The sequence below is a fragment of the Ursus arctos genome, unplaced genomic scaffold (assembly GCF_023065955.2).
Source record: "Ursus arctos isolate Adak ecotype North America unplaced genomic scaffold, UrsArc2.0 scaffold_23, whole genome shotgun sequence".
In the NCBI taxonomy this organism is placed as follows: Eukaryota; Metazoa; Chordata; class Mammalia; order Carnivora; family Ursidae; genus Ursus; species Ursus arctos.
Genome location: NW_026622908.1, coordinates 21,731,312 through 21,753,416, shown reverse-complemented (window position 1 = coordinate 21,753,416; position 22,105 = coordinate 21,731,312). Strand labels below are relative to the sequence as shown.

At 48.9% G+C, this 22,105-nt stretch overlaps 1 protein-coding gene across 2 annotated transcripts in view; it reads left to right on the top strand.

Annotated features, from left to right (window-relative positions):
* The first annotated feature begins 7,998 nt into the window (after positions 1-7,998).
* ABTB2 (ankyrin repeat and BTB domain containing 2) overlaps positions 7,999-22,105 on the top strand; it is a 173,084-nt gene continuing 158,977 nt past the window's right edge. The window contains exon 1 of one of the 2 annotated variants that reach the window (XM_026512140.4): positions 7,999-10,837. In XM_026512140.4, coding sequence (XP_026367925.2) covers positions 9,208-10,837 — 1,630 coding nt within the window. In that variant the 5' untranslated portion in view covers positions 7,999-9,207. The remainder of the gene's footprint in view (positions 10,838-22,105) is intronic. The other variant, XM_026512138.4, reaches the window with a different exon arrangement.

The window sequence follows — 22,105 nt, the reverse complement described above, 5'->3', positions numbered from 1 at the left end:
AAGTTCAGTGACTTTCACCCCCGTGGCTTGCTGGAGGCTCTCACTATGCTATAAAACACAAGATTATGACTAGTTCTGAAATGCAATGTCTTCTTGAAGCCTGAATGGCCGGCTGCCTGGAATAATTTGTAGACTGCCTCCCCACTTTTTTTCTTTTTTCAGATATTTTCCCTAATGTCAATATTTGTAACTCAGACTATCTGCACCTTTGGCAAGATTCTGCTTGGGCCACGTTTAGCTGTGGCTTGCCAAAATCATGGGTATATTTCCTGCTTCGAGAACTTACATGTGACCCTTTCTCAACTCCACGCTAACTGCCAGCATGTTAATTTTGCTCAAATAAAGAGCAGTTTGCTCTCTGGGAGTTATATTCTTGTTTGAGAAAATGAAAGGCAGGACAAGGAGGTGGCAGATTTCTTCAATGATAAACAATGAACCAGGGCCTCCGAGGCAGGTCCGATGTGAGCATGATGGTACAGTGATTGCAACACAGCTTGCCTAGTTCTTCTGGCTTCAGTGTGCCCCAGTTTATCAAATGTTAGAAACAACCCAGGAGTCACATTATAGAGCATGAAAAGACATAGTCCCCAAGATCATAACCTGAGTTCCACTGGCCCCTCTTAGATCACCAGTTTCCAGACGAAGTCCGGCAAAGGGCTTATTCCACTCTGTAACACTTTGAAGTGAATTCCAACTACATAACATTCTGGAAAAGACAAAACTATGAAGACAGAAGACAGTAGAAAGATCAGTGGTTGCAGTGGGGGGAGGGGGAGAGAAATACGTGGAACACGGAGAATTTTTAGGGCAGTGAAGCTATTCTGTAGGATACTATAGTGGGGGACACATGTTATACATTTGTCCAAACCCATAGAATGTATAACACCAAGAGTGAACCCTAACGAACACTGCGGACTCTGGGTGATGACAGTGTGTCAGTGTAAGTTCATGAGTTGTTGCGAATGTACCCGGCCAGTCAGGGATGCTGATAAGGGGGAGGCCATGTATATTTGGGGGCAGGGAATATACGGGAAATCACTGTACTTATCTCTTATTTTTGGTGGGAGCCTAAACTGCTCTAAAAAAATAAAGTCAGAAAAAGAAAAAGAAAAGAAGCCGCAGATGACAGCAAAACAGAGTTGCCTCATCAGAATTATCATATCAATTACTCCTGAAGAATTTCAGAAAGCAGGTTGTAATTTCAGACTCATGGATGAGTGGGTGAGACAAATGGCATTTATTCTTGTCATTAAGGTGTCAGAATGGACGTGAAGACGGCCACAATCTGAGTCATCACTTTACATAATTGTCATATTAACAATAAGCAAGAATAAAGAACATTGACTCTATTTCTCCTGCTTCCTGAAAATAGAATGTTTGTAGTGAGGTGGTTAGGTAATTGGAAGACCTACTTCATTAAGTAATTTTTAACTGTGGACTGAGTGTTTGCGGTGACTTTTCCTGTTTGCTGTCATAAATGATGTATCTTGTTACAATACTGGTTTCTTTCTAGCTAATCTACCTGACCTTGAATCTTCTTCATTTTGAAGAGAGAAAGATTGCTCTGAATTGTAGTGCTTAATGAGTATTTACAAATCCCCTTTGCTGTACAGTCTTCACAAGCAAGGTGATACAAGGAGATAGAGCTTTCAGTTTCTGAGCAATGAACGTTGCATATTTCAGTGTAAGTCAACTGAGTTTAATGCAACAAATATTTATTGAGTGCCTCTTCTGGGTTTAAACAGCTCTAGGCTCTGGAGGCAAAAGGGTATAGAACACGAGACGTAAAACAGGTTTCTTCCAAAAACAGGTAATGTTATTGGAAGGAAAAGACATATGTCCAAGAAACAATTCGCTTATGTTTTGGGCATACAAGATAAATGTCATTCACTCATCTATTCAACAAAAATACTGAACGCTTTTCCTGGGCCTGTGCTAGGTAAGAACCAGGGATACACAGTTCAATGAAACAAAATCTCTGACTTCAAGGTGCTTACAGTAAAATGGAAACAAATCGGACAAGTAAATAGGAGTCTCATCACACTATGGTGAGGAATCATTACAATCGAAGTGGGGTTGAGGGTTGGAGTAGGGTACAGGAAGGTTATAGAAAACTTCACAGAGAAGATAACTCCAGGAAGCTCAACTAAAAGGAACTGGAGCTTTCTGGAGAAATAACAGATCCAGGTCTGAAGCAGGGAAAGGTAAGCCTTGTTATTTACATTGTTTCTTTTTTAGAATCACTGACAATACTGCAATGGATTTTGTTGTTGTTGTTAAATATCTGAGCTCACTCTAATTTCCTTACCACAGATTCTAAGAAGTGAAACTCTGTAACATTTGAAATGGGGTGAGGGCATAACATTTGCTCATGGGCTAGACTGCTAGGCAAAGTTTCAGCTAGAAGCTAGGAGTAGGAACTCTGCTGAACGGAAGATATGTAGGATTTGCGAAGGCAGTATGTAAACTGGTATAACAATGGGGGGAATTTGGTGATCCACATTTTTTAAAAAATAAAGAGCATACCCAGTGACCCATAATCCCACCTCTAGCAATCTATCATATAGAAATAATTGAAAGGGGAGAAAGATTCATGTACAAAGATTCACAGCATTGTTTGTACAACAGAGGATGAAAGACAGAAATAGGGGGAAGGAAGCAAGGAAGGAAGGAGAGGGAGGGAAGGAGGAAGAAGGAAAAAGACAGGAAGAAAGAAGAAAAGTCCCTCCATAAAGGACTAGCTGAAAAAATTATGGCATAGCAGGCAATGGAATACTATTCTGTCTTTGAAAAGACCGCAGTAAAATACATTACTGACTGACTTGGAAAGATGTCCACATTATCTTTTCACATGAGGTCTTGCAGAACATGTACATAACATAAACTCATCCCTGTGAAAAGAAAAAAAATGTGTGTGTGTGTGTGTGTGTGTGTGTGTGTGTGTAGAAAAAGATGTATCTGTCAAGCTCGAGGGAAAATTCTGGAAGGCCCAGTTGTTAAGGGGCATGAGCCTGAAGGAATAAACAAAGAACTTCTACCTCCTACTCTGTACAGTTTGTCAATTGGTGGGTTTATGGTTGGTACTTATCCTTATTTTATTTTCCAAATACAAATTTTAAATATAGAAAGACATGTAAATCTTAGAAATAAAGTTGCTATCCTAGATTCCTAATGTAAACTTTAAAAGCATTTCTTTTCTAACTTAAGGGAGGGTGATGATGTAAAAACCAAAAACCATACACAAGAAAAATAATTATTAGAGAATTACTCCCTTCAACATCCTATAGACAGCCCCTTGGTAAAAGTGGGGGTGTATTGGCTTCAATTCAGAAATTAAGAGAACAGATTAATAGTGATTGTCCCTACTGATAACAACAATTATTTTCACATAGGAGGGGAAAATAATACCTCATCAAGTGTACCTTAAGCCCTGCCATCTAAAGCAACACCCACATTTGCAAGTGTCTTTTGGCATCGGGGGCAGTATTTTGCAACCCTGGGGCACGTTCTCTTAATGTGAAACCAGCAGGACTCAAATTAAGAATGGTCCTATTATGGGGCACCTGGGTGGCTTTGAGCAGCCCTCTCTTCATTTCGGCTCAGATCATGACCTCAGAGTCATGGGATTGAACCCCCGAGTGGGGCTCCGCACTCAGCATGGAGTCTGTTTGAGATTCTCTCTCCCTCTCCCTCTGTCCCTCCCACTCATGCTCTCTCTCTCTCTAAAATAAATAAACAGAATCTTAAAAAAAAAAAAATGGTTCTATTAGGCCTGCTTCAAACTGCTGAGTCAGCCTGGCAGACAGACTTACATGGACATTACCCAACGTTCTGACGTTTGCGATTTGCTTTCAAAAATACTGGGAGATGGGGACGTAGGTGACAGTGTAAACAAGGCTGGCCACAAACTGATCATCAGGAAAGCTGGGTTACAGGTGCATGAGGGCTCGTTATCAAATTCTGTCCATCTTTCTATGTTTGGAATTCTCAGTAATAAAAAGTTTTTAACTAAGATCATTCAAGTAGAAGTCAACAAATCTTGGTTATTAATCATGTGTCTGATTCTGGTTTGTTGACCAAATGGAGTCAAGAAAATGTTCTGTGTTCCCATGTTCATCTGTAATATAGGGGGTCATCCCTAATGCCCACTAACCTCTTCAATTCCAAGCTGATTCTTTATTTTGGACTGCTTTTTAAAAAGACTAAAATAGGGTTCAATTTTAAAGCTTTAGTGCTAAATTAAGAGATATTCCCACCACAGCCTTGTCTTCAAATTAATTCAGCCTTGAAACAGCGGAAGAGACCACTGTCTGAACTCTGAATGTCATTCCCTCCAGTCCCGTCCCTGTGCTGGGAGCTGTGTACAATCACTCCTGTAATATTGAGCATCCTTGCTTCAGGGAAGACAGAGACGTCTTCAGATTATGCAGTGAATTCATCAGTAAGTATCACTATTTGGTCCCAGAGCTATCCACTTGGGAAATTTAAAATTTTTTTAAAGATCCAACTCATAAGTCATGAATTTCATTTCTTTGACGAACACATTTTTAGCAAAGCGAACAAGAGCGCCACCTGCTGGAAGCCTCTGAACTTCCTGACGTGCAACTTGAAGAGCAAATTTTCTGGACTCCCTGCATTCCAATCACCTGAGACCCATAGGTTAAAAACAAAGTTTCATAGGCTCCAAGCCTACTGAATTAGAAACTCTGCAGGTATGGCTCAAGAATAAGCATTTTTGTACCAATCCTCAGGCACTTTGAGGTTGAAGAGACAAATGCCTTAGCATTCTGGGAGTGTTTGTCGAAAATGCTTTGACCTGGATCACACTCCAGGCTTCCTGAATCAGGACCTTCAAACAAGGTCTTGATAAGAATCATTTGGGAATGCTTGTCGAAAATACTTTTACCTGGATCACACCCCAGGCTTCCTGAATCAGAACCTTCAAGAAAGGGGGCTGGGACTTCAGATTTGCAGTAAGAATGCCAGATGAGTCTTACGAGATGAATGTTTAGTAAACACTGCAGAGTGGAATATCATATTTCACCCTAGATATTCTCTATACCAGGACAGAAGAGCACAACTGCACTGCCTTGATAGCCAGCATACAGAACATCCAGATATGGGGGACTTGGCGCTGTTACCTCCTTGAACTTGTTCCTTGGTTTTCTGTCCTCTTGTTTGAATTCAGCTCTGTAGTTTTGAGTTCCAGACCATCCCCTAAAATTCTTGCTGTTACTCCCCAGGTGCAGATGGTTTCGTCTCTGATAGCAGCTAACAAGTCCGTGATACCGACTGCCTAGTAAGCAGAATTCCCCCCTTGGAGAAACATTCCCCACCCCCACCCCATCTTGTTTACTCTGTAAACCTTTTGACTTGTGCCAGTGCCCAAACCCGTACCACCTCCTTTTCCCCTGTGGACCAATGCCCTAGGTTTAGATCTACCTTTGGAATCACATTTATGTCTAACAGATCACCAAACTCCAGCATTGGACAGGGGTTAGATGTGGAACCTTGCTCTGTTCTGGGATTTATCTGGATTACCTCCAAGGTTCCTGGATTACCTCCAAGGGTCCTGCCTTCCAGCCACTGCCTGAGCGGACTCATAAAGCATGGTCACTGTCATTTCTGCTTTGAGCTAGGTAAAAAGTCCCAATTACTTTGCAGCAGCCCCCGGACAGGAGGAGTTCTCTGCCCAGTTAAGACTGGGTTCAAGGAAATATGAAAGAGCCCGAAATAAAATACTGTCCATCATGAATATACTAGAGGGAGAAACAAAATGCAGAATTTCCCAAACATAACAACTGATCCTTGTTTCACAGACCAACCCCCGACACCATTCTGCAGAACGTGCTTTGGAGAAGTGGATTTCTTTTTCCCTGGGTCATTTTGGAGGCTCTTTGTTCCAAATGATCTGTATATCTCTTTAGTCATGAGGTCCAGAAAAAAAGAGAGACACAACAACCCGGTGTCAGGATTGGGCTAACATGGGCTGCATGGAACGGAAGGATTACATCACATTTCCCACAGCACTGGTTCCTTTACAACAACCGAGGGTTCTGCTTGATTTTCTGTCACAAAACTTCTCTGCTAACCATGGCATGCTCGTACAACGATGGGCACCTTTTCCAGCTCTCCTTGCATTCCACAGAGTATTTTCTTCCTCGTGTTTGTGCCATGTCTCCTCTAGATGCATCAGCCTGTGTGGTGAGTCAAAGAACTGGCAGTCACCCTTGGTCAGTGGCTTCTGAGCAGCTCTGCAAAGCATATTTTGCAGAATAGTAAGTCTCGTATGCTTGCCTCTCTGTATAATGGGTATGTTTTTTTTTATGGCAGGAACCTTGTCTAACGCATCTCCGTAGTGTCTAGCAGTCTAGACCTAGTGGGTATTCAATAAATATTATTAAGAGAATTTACTAAAAATGATCCACAAACTAAATTGAAACTTGGCCACTGTCTAAAGTCAAGGACATAATCTACCTTTCTCACACGAGAGTTCTGTCTGTACTTAGTTTTAATCTCTTCACTTTCAAGACAAATTCTAGGGTATTTTGTCCCCTAATCTCCAGATCGATTTTGATTTTGTAAGACTGTATAACAAAATATGAGACATCAGCCAAGGTAAAGTTTCTAACCTTTATTTCGAGCTTCCTCCGTTATATAATCTTTGCATGGGCAATCCCAGATTTTTAATTACTCACTCCACTGGGAATTCTCCCAATGTTTGCCATGGTTTCATCATGTTCTTTTTAACGTGTCCAGATACAAGACAGTTGTTTGTCTCCAAACATGATGTTTGGGCCAGGCCTGGGTTGCGATGATACTTCCTTTTCTTCTAATATAATTTGCATTCCTAACATTAAGCAGATTACCACCAGATTGCCTTAATTAAACACACACGTATGTGTAAGAAGCCATGTCTTTTCTTTCGTGATCCAAAGTTTTTCACCCTGCTTGCCAACTTCCCAAAGGATTAACTGAAATCAATCAGTTGGTTAATTTCTAACATGGCTCAATGTGTCCTGGCCTCTACCTCTATCTTCCTCTGTTTCTATCTCCCCCCATCACACAAAAGACTTTGGTGAATATCTGAAAGACAAGAGATCTACAATCTTAACCATCTTTCATAACTTTCTAGTCCCTTTACCAGATTTTCCCATAAGAATTTTTTCCTTTTTTAACAAAAAAATTATAACACACATTTTCACTGTGTATCTCTAAAAGACAGGAATACTTAAAAAACACACCACACTACCATTACCACATCAAAAAAGGAACAATGATTTCATAAGAGCAAAGATCCGGGTGATGTTCCTGATTTCCAGTTGTTTCATAATGTCAAACGTTTATTGATTCTAAAAAAAATCAAATTCCAAATAAATTCCATACATTATAACTAACTAGTTGATATGCCTTCCGTCTTTTTTAGTGTATACGGTTCCTAACCATCTTTCTCTCCTTGTAATTTATTTATTAGTGAAACTCAATTGTTTTTCCAGTAGTGTTTTCCATGGCTGAATTTTGAGGAACAAATCTTTGTGTAGTAGTTTAACATCCACGAGATTCTGAAATTTGGCTGTAGTCATGTTTGATGGTCTTTACACTTTTATGTCATCAAGTCACTTAAATGTAAGATAAACGACATCGGCTCTTTCCCAGATAACTTTTCCATTCAGTAAGCTCCCTGCAGTAAATTTCCAGTTAAGAAATTTTCTCTCTTCTTAAGGGTGTGCACAACAAAGGAAGGAAGGAAGGAAGGAAGGAAGGAAGGAAGGAAGGAAGGAAGGAAGGAAGGAAGGAAGGAAGGAAGGAAGGAAGGAAGGAAGGAAGGAAGGAAGGAAGGAAGGAAGGAAGGAAGGAAGGAAGGAAGGGAGACGGACCTGTGGGCAAGTTCTTCCCTCTAAATGTCCGTTAGAGGGCGACATTTGCTTTAAAATTATATTTCCCCTAATAAGTTTTAAATTGCATCAAATTTTTTTTTCGAATTTTTCACATACTGAACCTCAATACCCACATTTGACTTCTTATCTCAGTTCTATCAGTTGTAGTCACATCTTGTGTCTTCTGTTAACTTGATGCCGGTGGACTTGTGCCTTTCGCATTACTTCCACCCTTGACTCCGTTCCCACTTCTAACCACGAGGAGGCGATATTGCATAAAGAAAGACCCGCAGAAAGGAAAAATGAAGCCAAACTGCTAAGAAAAAGGAGTTTCACAGGGAAAGGGCCATTAATTTCAGAAGGAAAGAGACAAACCAGACATTTCTAGTTCGTATCCAACTCACAGCCCGAGGTTGGAACTCTGTAAGACACAGCACAAAGGAGCCATTCAGGAGCGCGGGAGGCTGATTTGGGGGCAACGCGTGCACAATCTCCTCCTTGACTTTGCGGTTCCACCGGAGGGGGGCAAAGGCACGTTGGAGCACGTGTGTGTGCATAGTTGCAGGACAGCAGCCGGACGGAAAGGACTGGGCGTGGATCTGCTGGAACCAATAGCTCTCTGACTGAACCGCTTCTGGACACAGGCCCTGAGACAGGTTTACAACGGCGCTGCTTGGAGGTCAGCATTCATTTCACCCCGGAGGAAACCGAGTCCCAAGGGGACACAGGGCTCGCCCAAGAGCACGCCGTCAGGAGGCGGTGCTTGCAGCCGAATGTTCGGAGTGCAGGTCAGTGCTAGGTACATTTCTCACCTTCACACGCACTCGGACACGCGCGTCTCAGACAGAAAGGATCCACCTGACAGCCAGCACTTCCGTACAGATGTAACAGGGAAGTCACGGGCCCTTTTGAGAATCTGATAAAAGTTAGGACCCTCTCCCCAGAGTTAATACTCAGAAAGCTGCGCAATTCCCGTGGTGGGGAGGGAGGGGGACCACAGACCTCCTGGAGCCCGTCTATTCATCAGATCTGCTCTAATTGGAACCTGGATAGCAATGTAAAGAAAACCAGACGGATTCGGGAGAAGCAAGAGGGGGCGTCCCTCCTCCCTCTAAACAGCAGTGGAGTTTCATCTCAGGGAACGGGAGGGCCTTCCAGAAAGTCCGGGAGAGGGGTGCGGTGCCCGGTTTGTGCCCCTCTCCCCCAGTCGGCTCTTCCTCCCACCCCCGGACCCACACTCGACAAGTCAGCCTCGGTGTTTGGCTGCAGAGGGCTTGAAAAGGGACTGCGAACGCCCAAAGCCTGGACGGCGGGCAGGGGGCAGCGCACAATGGCTTTTCCTTTAAAATTTTCTTTAAATCGTCAGCTCCCGAGCCTAACGCTTCGACCCCTCCTCTCCTGGCCTTTGCGCCCACCTCCCAGCGCGCTCCGGGGCTCGCGGGCCCTCTTCCCCCTCCTCCACCTTCAACCCAGCGGCTTCACCCGACCCTCGGCCTCCAGCCCCGCCTCCGTCGCCGCGGGGTTTCACCCGCAGCCCCGTGAAATCTGCATAGTGACCGCCCCTCGAGGAGATCATTGGTGCAGCCCCTGCCCGTCGTGGCCGATGATTGGTGAGTCGCCCCGGGTTATTTGCATGCCGGTGGCGGCGGGGTACCCAGCTGAGCGGGCCGCCGGCGCCGCGCAGAAGTTTGCCGAGCGCTTTCTCGCCGGCTGGTCCCGGACTCGCGCGGCGCCGCGAGCCGCCTCCTCCTTCTGCCGCCGCCCTGTTCTCCCGGGATTCCTTCTCTGCGGAGGACAGACGCTCTGCTGGCGAGAGGCTGAGGTGGACCAGGGGGAGTGCCGAGGAGGAGCGGCGAGGGCCGTTCCAGTGACAGCTTCGCGTCGGACGCTGGGCGCGTGGGGCCCCGGCCGCCGAGAATCTCGCCCACCTTCCCGCGGCCTCCGGGCGGGCGATGTGGCCGCCGAGAGGAAGGAGGGCGCCCCGGAGAGCCTAGAGCCTGTTCCTGCCCACTTGGGGAAGGGAGCATGGAGTTGTGAGCTCCCCTCGCTCGGCGAGGCCGCCGGTGGCAGGCTCCCCATGGCCGGGACGTATAGCTCCACTCTGAAGACGCTGGAGGACTTGACCTTGGACTCCGGGTATGGGGCCGGGGACTCGTGCCGCTCACTCAGCCTCTCGTCCTCCAAGTCCAACTCGCAGGCGCTCAACTCTTCGGCGCAGCAGCACCGCGGGGCGGCCTGGTGGTGCTACTCCGGCTCCATGAACAGCCGCCACAACAGCTGGGACACGGTGAACACGGTGCTGCCCGAGGACGCCGAAGTGGCCGACCTCTTCTCGCGCTGCCCTCGCCTCCCCGAGCTGGAGGAGTTCCCCTGGACGGAGGGAGACGTGGCCCGGGTGCTTCGCAAAGGCGCCGGCGGCCGGCGGCTGCCCCTGTTCTCCGCCGAGGCGGTGCGGCGCCTGGCCGGGCTGCTCCGCAGGGCGCTCATCCGCGTGGCCCGCGAGGCTCAGCGCCTGAGCGTGCTGCACGCCAAGTGCACCCGCTTCGAGGTGCAGAGCGCCGTGCGCCTGGTGCACAGCTGGGCGCTGGCCGAGAGCTGCGCGCTGGCCGCGGTCAAGGCGCTGTCACTGTACAGCATGAGCGCCGGCGACGGGCTGCGCCGGGGCAAGTCAGCGCGCTGTGGCCTCACCTTCTCGGTGGGCCGCTTCTTCCGTTGGATGGTGGACACCCGCATCTCCGTGCGCATCCACGAGTACGCGGCCATCTCGCTCACGGCGTGCATGGAGAACCTGGTGGAGGAGATCCGGGCCAGGGTGCTGGCCAGCCAGAGCCCCGATGGTGGAGGGGCCGGGGGCGGGGAGGTGTCCGCTGAGGCCCTGGAGATGGTCATCAACAACGACGCCGAGCTCTGGGGCGTCCTGCAGCCCTATGAACATCTCATCTGCGGCAAGAACGCCAACGGTAAGTGTGCGGGCCTCGGCCGTGGACGGATGGTAGAGAATTCCCGCTCTGGGCTTCCTAGGGCAAAGCTGGTGGGTGTGCCAGGACCTGGAAGAAAACGTTTGTTCTGAGGGTGGAGTCCATCAAATGGCTCTTGCCAAAGATAGTTCTTCGGGGACCGGCTTCTGGAGGATAAAGTTGAGGTCGATGTACAGCATCCTGTTCCTCGCGGCGTTGTCACTATGTGGGTGCTGTTTACGGATTGAGGCTCTTGACCAAGCCATTCTCGAACCTCTCTTACCGCGAAGCTGCCTGCCCCGCCACTCTTTGCCTTGCTTGACTGGATGTATAGTGGTCTTTCCCCAACAGCAGAGCAGATGGACTGTGGCTCTGACCCTGGATCTCTCCAGCCTAATAGCAGCAGCCAGAGAGGGTCCAAACTCAAGACCTGAGCTTGGATAAGTGGAATGGGAGGAAGCATGCAGGAAACCCAGGATCAGGTGCAGCTGACTTGGGCTTTGCAGGCTTGAAGGATACACTTCAGGCCTCCTCCTGGAAGGCGGAGAAGTAGTGTTGGGTTCTTAACTGTGCTCAGTGTTGTATTCAATGCACAACCTTATGGGCTTTCCTAGAAGAAATGATGACCCAGTAAACTAGGTTATGGGAAAGAGGTGTGGGGGATGGGCAGCTGCATGATGTGGAGTCTGAGAAGGGAACCACACTGGGCAGTTGCATTTCTCTGAAGGATGACAAGGCTTCAGTGCAAAGGGTGGAAGGGAAGCATTTGACCTTCTCCCTGGTAAGGTTAGGGTGTGACATACATTTAACAGCAAACTGCCTACCAGACTCCAATTTCAGAAGTCAGCAAACCATAAATTATTTAGGATGGTACTATGGCTAGACATCCTTGCAATCTGATTGGAAGGCCATTTTGGGAACAGCCTTCGGTGGTAAACAAGTAGTCCGTGGAAGAGGCCAGATGGGTGCTGAAAAGGAATAAAGGAAGTCAAATTTAATCATGGTTGAACATCAAAATAGCTAAAATTTAAAGTGAGCACTTAACAGTATGTCAGTCATATTCTTAGCACTTTATACATTAACTCAAGAAATCCTAGCAACCTAATTAGGTAGGTGCTCTCTTGTATGATCCTCAGTATACTGATGGGGAAACCAAGTGAAGCAGTTTACCCAAGATTACACAGATATTAAGTGACAAAGCTGGAATTGGAACCTGGGCAGGCTCCAGAGTTCAGGCTTCTAGCCATCAGAGAAGAGGAAACAGCTTCATTTTTGTGAGTCCAGTTCCAAGGAGGGCAGCCGACACGTAAGGCCTCATTTTGAAAATAGTTTGTATGTAGCAGCACGGCTTTGCTTAGCCCTTCCTTGGTTTGGGTTTTCATTCTGGCGCCACCAAAGAAAATGCGTGGAAAGGAAGAGTGTTTGCCTTTTAATTTCCCTTCTCTCAGGTCAGAGTTGAGATCAGCCCAGAGTCTGTGTTGATGATGTCACAGCTGATAATTGTGCTGTGCCTTCTGAGTTTGTGGTATTAACACCGGGAACATGAGCTCCAGGAGAGGAAGTGGAGGGCAGGGGGATTTCCACCCACCATCATTGCCCAGGGGAGAGTCCTATACTTTGGGCCAAGGGGGAGGCCCAGACTGAGCTCAAGGAAAGCTCCCTAGGAGAAAAGACGGAGGCCCCAAGCCTATAAACCAGACTAGAACAAAAACGGAACACTAAGTGCCAAACAGAACCCAAAAATGCCCCTCAGGCACAGCTGGTGCCCAGCAGGTAGAGGAACTTATCAGTTTTTCCAACTGCAAATTGAAGCTCGAAAGAACAGCTGCCTCTCCCGGGTCCCCTGAAAATGCAGAGTAGCCAGAAATCTCTAGAACACGGGTGTCTTCCACTAAAGGGCTTATCCCAAAGCGCCGTTTCTTATCTAGGGTCATCACTCCTTGGGATTTTTTTTGCAGGATGAGTTTTTGACCCTCCTCCCTTACGCCAAACAATCCTTCTCAAGCCGTGGTCGTCAAGACAGCAGGACTCCACGTGACAGACAGCAGAGCTCCCTAGATGTTCAGAGCAAGCGTCTCCCTCTGAGCCTTCTCTGGTCTCCTGGGAAGTCTCTTGCAGGCAAGGTGACTATTCGCTTCCACTTAGGAACACGGATGCTCATCTTTTATACATGAGATCCTGCTGGTGGCCTCCGTAAACAATTACTAGGCGGATTTATGAAGTCTGTTTAGACAAAGTGAACTGAATGTTTGGTAGAGGAGCGGTGAATTACTTATGCCTGAAAGCGGACTTCAGAGGGAAGCAGAAATTGCTCAGGGAAGGAATGGGAGAGCCAAACCTTTGTCACACTGAAGCCCAAGGCCGGCACGATTACCGTTCACACAGCTGAAGTCCAAGGGCGAAGTGGCTACATCTGGGAGGAGGGCGCCGGTTCGTGTTCTTGTCCTGCTGGTCTTCCCTTTCAATTATATCTTTATTGTTGTCGTGCCTGCTAATTATACAGCATGGGCACATGCATTTGACTCAGCTATATGGGGCTCTTAAACTTTTAATGTCTTCCAACTAGGAATTTAAGGGCCCTAATCCATCTACTCCTGGCCATTACTCAGAGTGCTGGGCAAATATGGTTTTGCTCAGCCCGTGATGGATGATAAAAGTTCTGTAGTGTTTATACAACATGATCTCAGCCTCATAGAGCAGCAGGAGTTTATATCACCTGTTCATTTGGTATTGATGTCCGTATTCCCAGGGCAGTGTCATTAAGGGATATCTCCATGGCTTCCTTATGGGAGGTAGAGAAACCACTTAAATAGGATAGTATTTATAAGCACGGGGCTGGCAGAAAATAGAAGCTTCTCTGGTTCACTGCCCCCCCCCTCCTCCCTGCCTGCTCTTTCCTATCCCTGTGTGTAAGTTTGATACTGAGACTCACTCCTGGGTTTCTTCTTGGCGGTTTGTCTTACGCAGCTTTCATGAGTGTTCAGAACATTTGAGAAAATCCTCTTCAGTTCCAAGACTGTATGTGAAATGAGAGGATTTCGCTGAGAACGTTCTTACTCCAAACCAGGAAGTGCACAAGAGTAGCCCCATCACAGAGCTAAGGAGTGCAGACTCCGGAGTCACAGGGTTTGGAGCTCACCTCTGCTGTTTAGAAGAGTGACCCGGGGCGTATTTCTTAACCATTGTCATCTGTAAAATGGGGGGGTAATAACAGCACCTAACTCGTAAGGTTGGTATGAGGATTGGGTGAGATCATAGATTTAAAGATCTTCGCACATAGTAAATGCTCAGTAAATGGTAGCAGTTCATTCAACAAATATTTACTGAGCACTGACCCTGTGCCCACCGCTGTTAAAAGTGCTGTGGAGAAGAGGGAGGGGAGGGCCCGCCTCTCATGAAGCTTATAAACCAGTGACAAATAGGGATTTACCCTTAGTAGTAAATGTTATTAAAAACAAAGCAAGGTAATGGGATAGCGTGACTAGAGCTAATCTGAATGACAGCCAAGCAGGGCCTCTGTGGCGTGTTCCTAGTAATAGTGTATCGATACCACTGCTGTCGAAAAATTTCTAGGCAAAATACGGTGACTGGGGACTTTTCTGAATTATTCAGTTTTTTTTTTTTTTTTTATCATCTGAGGCAAGACCCAACAATCTCATTTACAGCCAAGAAATACAAGGGCTGCCTCTACAGCAGGGATGTGCTGTTCTCCGGTAGGATGCAGCTAGCACGGAGATTATAAGCAGATTTCCCTGAGATCATCAACGAAGGGGGCGAGGGCTAATTGAGCCGCTGGTTGCTATTTCATCAGTTTCCACACCTGGGTAGTCTGAGGGAGGAAGGCAGCTTCTCTTGGACTATTTTATTGAAGCCAAGGGAGCTGGTAAAACTGAAACAAAGCAAGCTTTGGAAATGAAAACCTATTTTTCCCCCCGTGAATGCCTGAGAAGTGCAACCCAGCCTCAAGTAGTTAGAGGAACAAGGTGGAGTTGTTCTGCTTTTTCCAGAAGGCTTTACCTGACTCCTCCACAGCCGCTCCTCGACATTTCCGCGGCGCCCAGACCATATGCTCATATCATTTCCTGCTCGGGTCTGTCTCTCCCACCCAGCTGTGAGCTCGTCGTCCCCCCGGTGCCCCGCATGGCTTCTGACGCATCGCAGGTGCTCTGTATGTACTTGTCAGGCAAATAAATGATTCCACCACATAGATGTTTAATTCCAGAAAGGTGATTTGAGATCCTTTGACACCATGGAAAAACCTTCCCCCTTCTATACCATGGCAGAGAATTTCAAGGTCTTGAACAGAGGCAGCGTTTTGGGGATTCCCCACTCTTAGGGACATCATTCAACTCTTTGATACCCTAATTTCTCACAGGGGTCCCAAGGCCAGGTGTGATGAGTAAATGTAAATGGTGGGGTTTCATTTGTATGTCAGAGGTGTATAGGAGATTCCTTCAGGGTGCAGTACCCAAAGTGGGGGTGTCACAGCAAAAGTCTAATAGGCAGCAGATAAATCCACAGGAGGACTGAGTTGAGAGACGGAGGCAGCCGGTTGCCCTAAGAATAGCAACCCCACCCCACCCTTGCCCACAGAGCTGCCCCAGAGGGCGAGCTCGGTTGATGACTATTGCTCAGAAGAGGTTCCACCACCACCCCCCTCCCCCCGCCTCCAATCTGAGAAGGAACTAAAGCGATCGACAGCCAAGACGCTCCTGGGGTGCGTGAGCGACACCTAAGTTCCAAACAAGCCAGAGACACCTTGCTCCTAATCCTCAGGTTGGTCCTTACCCGCCCACTGTCAGTGTCTGGCCTTTGCCAGACAGGACAGGGGTGGACGCCTTGGCCTGTCTCCACACTTCGACACTCTGTGCAGCACCTTAAACATTTTTCCTCCGTGATCTTACTGGCTCCCCATAAAAATCCATGGAATAGAACTGCCCTTTCCCAGAATTCACAGCGAGGTCCCAGCCGTGCCAGGACCAAGTCCTGTATTGCTCAAGCCTTAGGCCTGTGCTTTTCCTGTGAAGAGTTACAGAAATAAAGGTGTGAGGAACAGGTCAGCATGTGACCCTCACCACCAAACTCTTAGCGACCAAAGTATTTATTATAGATTTTGTTTGTAGGTGGCCTGCTGTGTCCGGGCCCCCTAAATACATTAGGCCGGTGACTCTTCATAACCAGTGGTGAAATCCAGACCTGGACCAGCCCCCAAAGGAGTCCGCGTGACTCTGTCGGGTGCAGAGCGTGCTCTGCAAGCACATTGATCTCAGCAGCCGTGAGCGCTGCTCCGGAGGGGGCAGGGAGCCCTGCTGCCCGGGGAGGGCCTTGCAAGTGTCAGCTGCTTGATCAGTCAGCCCAGCTGAATGGAAAAGCTGTGGCCTCCACTGCCAAACTCTTACAAGGCTGAGTCAGTTCAGGGAAGGAGGAAACCCAGTAGGAAAGGCACCCCAAGGGAGCCTGTGTTTAGGCCACTGGCCTCCGGGAGCTCAGCTCACTGGCTCTGGAGTTGGCAGAAAAGCCTTTATGATTTCTTGAGTCGGTGCAGTCTTCACAGGGCGAAATCTCAGTGCTGGGAGCCCGCGGAGAAAAGCAGCCCCCCAGCAAGCCCTGAAATGCTTTGGCTTTGAAGTCTGAGTTGGGGCCCACATTGCTTTGCCTCCAGTAAGTTGCTCCAAGTCTCCGTTGATCTACAGTAAAACGAGGGGCTGGTTCTTCTGTGTGGGGCGCTGCACGTGGTGCAGAGTCGGGGCTCCCGGGATGGCCGAGCTGCTGGGTTCCGCGAGAAGAGCATCACGCAGTGTTGGACTGCCTGGTGTCCTTCCTGGCGCCTTACTTGTGAGCTGTGTGACCCTGGGCAAGTTAACTTCGGTGCCTCAGTTTCTTTCTCTGTAACAGGATTTTTCAAACCTTGTCACTGCGGACATGTTGGACTGGATAATTTTGCTGTGGGGGCAGTCCTGTGCGTCCTGGGATGGTTAGTAGCATCCGGGCCTCTACCCACTAGATGCTAGAAGCATCCCCCACACCCTCTGCTGCCGGCCATGACCATCAAAAATGTCTCCAGACATTGCCAGATGTCCCTTGGGGGGCAAAACCACCACTGACTGAGAAGTGCTGCTCTCTCGTAGGGCTGAAAACGGTACCCACCTTGTAGGATGATTATGAGGATTTAATGGAAGCCTCTGTAAGGAACTTTGTACTCTGGCACATAAAATATTAATTCTAATTATTGCTGTATTTTTTGCAGACTCGTGTTGCATGTGCTGGTCATGTTTGCTTTTGCCGTAGTGGGAGTCTCCCGGGCAGGGGAAGATCGTGACCCAAATCCCAGGGTGACGAGGTTGAGTCACAAGGCTTTCCTTGGTGACTAATAGGTAGAAGGAAGTTAGAGAATCTGGAAAAAGCACCTTGCACCCTGCTCAGTTATGGCTCGATTGTCCCCCAGATGAAGATGAAGCCGGCCGGCAGGGGGCAGCGAGATCGGACCCCTCGCCCCTTGCTCCTGCCCACCCCTGTGCCAAGGACAGTGGCAGTGCGCACGCAAAGCTCCGGGCCCCAGGGAGCAATTCCACTGTGGACATTGGACCCCGCTCATTGCAGCTGCCAGGTCCTGAGCCATGGACAGCAGGTGTTTCGTGTTTTGCTGGCCTGCCATGTAAACATACTTTGTGGTCTTCTTGCTTGTTTAAAAAAAAAAGGCCTAAATGGTTTTGCAGCTTTGGCGATGTGTTTGGAGCCACGTGCCGAACTGGGAGGAGAAGCTGAGGGAGCACAGCCCAAGTACGCCGAGAAATGCCACGCCGGCCTCATTAACCGGCTGCTTCCTGAGAGCCAGCGGCAGACAAGGCAATGGAGACAAGTTGGAGGAGGGCAAGAATTGGTCTTACCTGACACAGCGTCTAGTAGGGAAAGCAAGGCACACACCCGGATCCTTACAAGGAAGTCCGGGGTCGCTGGCTTGGGTTGGCAAGGTGGTGCGGATTGCTCTCCCTCAGCTGTCCCGCTTCTCCTCCCAAGCCCTTCTGGGAGGTGGATGTCACGTCTGCCCTGTAGATGGGGACCTGGACGCTCTTGGTGGAGAGAGAGCTCAAAGGGGAGAGAGAGGAGGCCTGGCTGGCTGGGAGGGAGGGAAGCAGGGCTGCTTTGTGATGATGTGGTATCGGGCCCAGTGGGATTTGGGCAGGCAGGGCAGGGGAGGCAGTGCGGAGAGCACACAGGCTTCCAGACGGAGCGAACGATGTGCGCAAAGACCTGGAAGCCGAAGTGTGTGTGTTGGAGAACAGCAGGCAACCCTGTTTGGCCAGCAGTTTCAGATGCAGAACGGGGAGAGCAGGGCAGATAACACAGCAAAGAGGGACAACTTTCCCACATCTTTTATCCAGATGTTAAGAAGCCTGCCAGAGTGCAGGAAGAGAGCTTTCCAATACTCGTTTTTATAATTCAGAAATCAAGTGTGTCTGGTCCCCCAGCGCATCTTAACCACAGCCCCAGACCTCCTGTTACCCCTCTTGTTGATTGAAAGCTTGGCCTCAGCAGTGCCCCCCTGTCCGTTGTCCTAGCAGTACAAGGAATGCGGGAAGGCTGAGCGAGCAGACCTGGGCTGAGAGGGCATGAAGAACACGGCTTCCATCAACCTTGCTTCTCTCATTCCACTTGGCTTCAGACTCAGCGTTTCTTCCCAGGGCCCGGAGCGGAGCATGTCAGGCCAAAGCAGTCCCAGTACCAAACCAAGGTCAGGGCTGACAGACTCGTTAAATGAGGCCGTTGGGTTGACTCTGGCCCAGGCAGCGCTCTCAAATCCTGGAAGTGGAGAGGGACACAATGCAGGACGAGATATTTTCTTCGGTTATGAGTCTGACTTGATATGTTCAGTTTCCAGTTTAGCATTGATCATTTTGGAAACCAGTAGATCAATTCTCAGAGACGTTTAGTCACCTTGCAATTCTTGGTGAAGGTATTTCCAGAGCATTGATAATAAAGATTTCAGTCTTGTTAAATGTTTGATCTGGTGTAACCACCCTATCCCTCCGCGCCATCTGGATTGGACTCCCTAGGGTCCAGTTGAATTCCACTGACAATAATAAAATGTGATAGATCATCAATGGCCTAGCTAATAATCTGTTGTTAGTCCTTTCCCTGATCCCAGTGAAGGAATTTTCTTGTCACTTGAAAAAGGTCTCATGAATGAAATACATATACAAACACACACACACACACAGTCATTTGTGGTTAATGACTTGGGGTCCTTGAGATGAGGAGAAGGGGGTGTGTGCAGGTCCGTGATGGGAAAATTAAGTAGGGAAACTGAACTTGGCAGTACCAGATAGACAAGATTAGGGTGGGGAGAGATTAGATTGGACCTCAAAGAGAGCAAGACAAACCTTTCCATGCATGAAAACCATCCCTGAAACTGAGGCCAAGCTTTTATTAAAAATTAAAAAAAATTATTTTTTAGTTTGTGTCTTTTAAAATATGAAAATCCGCATTTTCTGTGAGGAGAGCTGTTAATAAACACAAGCTGAAGCTCACACACCAAGCAACTATATTTGCACAAGCATCTAGGACGATCCAGTTCAAAGAGCAGAGGGTTTGGAACCAGAAAATTCTGTGTTGGAGTGTGGCCCCTCCATGACCTGGAGTGAATCACTATCTTCTTGGCTTTCTGTTGCTTTATCTGTGGTGTGAAGAGGTCGGGCTAGATCCTCCAAGGGCCCTTCTGTCTCTGACGTTTCTAGACCCCACAAGGACACTGTGAAATCATTTTCCTGAGGTCAAGCCCTGTGATTAGTATCCTTGGGAAAGAAACAGCCCGGCATGGAGCTGGACGAGCTGTCTGGAGACCTGGCTGGGTAGTAGGACTAAACACCATCCTTTTCCATACTGGGATTAACTGCGATGACGGTATTAGAGATTTCACCACCACGACCACCACCCCTCCCGCCCCCGTATCGGACGGAGAAGTTCTGTGTCCTCCTGGCCGACCCAGCACTTCAGTGCTCAACAGCTGCGTCCAGCCCCTGGCGGGCCAGCACTGTGGTGGGATCGGCTCCCTCCGAGGTGACTTCATGCAGCCGGTGTTTGAGGCCCGCCTACCCAGACTTGGGTATTTATAGCAGGGGAGCAGCTAGGGGAAAAAAAATTAAATACGCTACACCCGTCTTTATACTATGTGGGACAGAGACAGGCATTGTGAGGAATTTAGAAAGCAAGGCTGTATAATCCAGCAAGATATTTTTAAATGCTGTTTGTTGCAGTTGGCAGGGCCGGTTTTTCAAAGAGGAGGGAAAGTAAGAATAAGTGGGGATGACAGGCTGCCAGCAACTCCAAGCACTGAGACGCAGATCTCAACGGTCCAAGGTGTGTGGGTTCTGAACCCCAGTTTACCTCACAGTCACAAAGTTAGAGCAGGGCTTGGGAAGGTCACCTTGAGAGGCTCTGCGAATGGGGCGGCTTATTCACCCTCTTCCCCACCAGCCCATCCACCAGACGAATCCCCATGTTGAGAAATGAATAAGATGTTCTGAAGGAGGCAGAACATACGGCCCCCAAAGCTGCTTCTGTGAAAACCATGGGCCTGGTGCTGCGTCGTGAGCTCGTCTCAGAGCTGGGTAGATCCGTTGTGCACCAGCACACACTTCGGCAGCAAGTGCTTGCAGCTGTTCTTCTGCATAGAACCCTCCCGGGCCGAGCCGGGCAGGCCACAGTGACGCTGGGACCCAGTGCAGTAGCAGGTGAGCACGCTCCACGGCGCTGCCTCTGAAAAGGCTGCGTGGTGAGCCCCACCCGTCTAGTGGGTGCTTGCAAAGTATCCTGGGAGAGACCTGTGCGCGCTCCGCCGTGTTGGTCTTTGAGGAGACAGATGGTGGTCACGGGGGCTGGGGCTGGGGGTTGGGAGCACGGGAGAGGCCAAGAGTTCGGGTTGGGGTACGTCCGTCCACTTGCTCATCCGACAAATATTTACTGAGGGCTTACTGTGCGCCGGGCACGCTTCCAGGTCTGCTGATAGAGCCCCGGGGGGGACAGGAGGGTGCAGGCCTGGGGGAGAAGGAGGAAGCGTAAGAGCATGCGGCAGGAATCCCAGTGAGGCCAGCCAGGCTGGAGCTGAGGACCCGGGCGGGGGAAACGGCAAGTGTCTGGTGGGCGCCGGGAAGCGGGTGTGGCTGGACTGGGGCGAGTGTGGGGCAGCAGGCCACGTCGGAGGGGGTGCGGGTGGAGAGCCAGTGGAGGGGTGGTGAGCCAGGTCGGGCCTCATAGGCCATTGGGTGGCACTTTGGCTTTTAATTCAGAGTCTGTTGGGAGCACTGGAGGGACTTCCGCACAGAAATGACCCCATGTGATTTGTACTTTAACGAGATCAGCCCTCTGCTAGGCTGGAAAGGGAGCGCAGCAGGGAGGACGGAGCGGAAGCAGGCCAGTGGGAGGCTTTACAGGCAGGCAGGCCAGACGGGGCGGTGGCTTGGATTGGGAGTCAGCATGGAGGTTATGCGTGTATTTTGAAGTTAGAGCCAATGGGATACGTCAACAGCTTGGATGTGTGAAGGGTGAGAGAGGAATCGGTAGGGCACCAAGGTTTATGCTCTAAGCACCTGAAAGAAGGGAGTAGCCATTGCTTCGAATGGGAACAGCTGTGTGTGGAAGATGCCGGATGGAGCCAGAGGTCTGCATGGGAGTTCGGTGGCTTGCTCCACACTTCTAGATAGAGCTATCGAGAAGGAGGCTGGCCTCCAGATCTCCTCGAATGCCTTTAATCATATGATGGATTGAAACATTGCCCTCCTTTGTCTGACCGGCTAGTGGGCACTGTCCAGCAGGGTCAGATCAGGCCTCAGGCAGGAGAGACTTATTTTCAGCCTTATAATTCCACAGTTGATGGCCTTAAGGGCCCCTGAAGTTTGCTTTCCAGCTTCTTCAGGGGCAGCCCGCAGCCTTTAATGAAGATCGTCCCCTCTGTTGTTTCCTGCCATTAACATGGGATCTGTTTAATTAGGTCCAGTTGTTGTGTGGATTGCTCTGACTTTGTGCATGTATCCGTTGGTCCTTGGAAAGTGACGCTCCATTTCAGGCTGCTTGGGGTTCGTGGAGGTCAAATCTGGGTCAGGAATGTAGCTGAGAGAGAACCTTCTTGGGTGCTTTGAGAAGGTGGAGGGGGCTCTGGAACAGTCTGAGACAGGCCCTGGGAGTGTTGGAGTGCTTGTTAGATGGCGTGGTCCCCTGCTCCTCAGGAGGGGCATGCCAGTGCAGGGTGGCCGAGGGATGGAACATCAAAGAGTC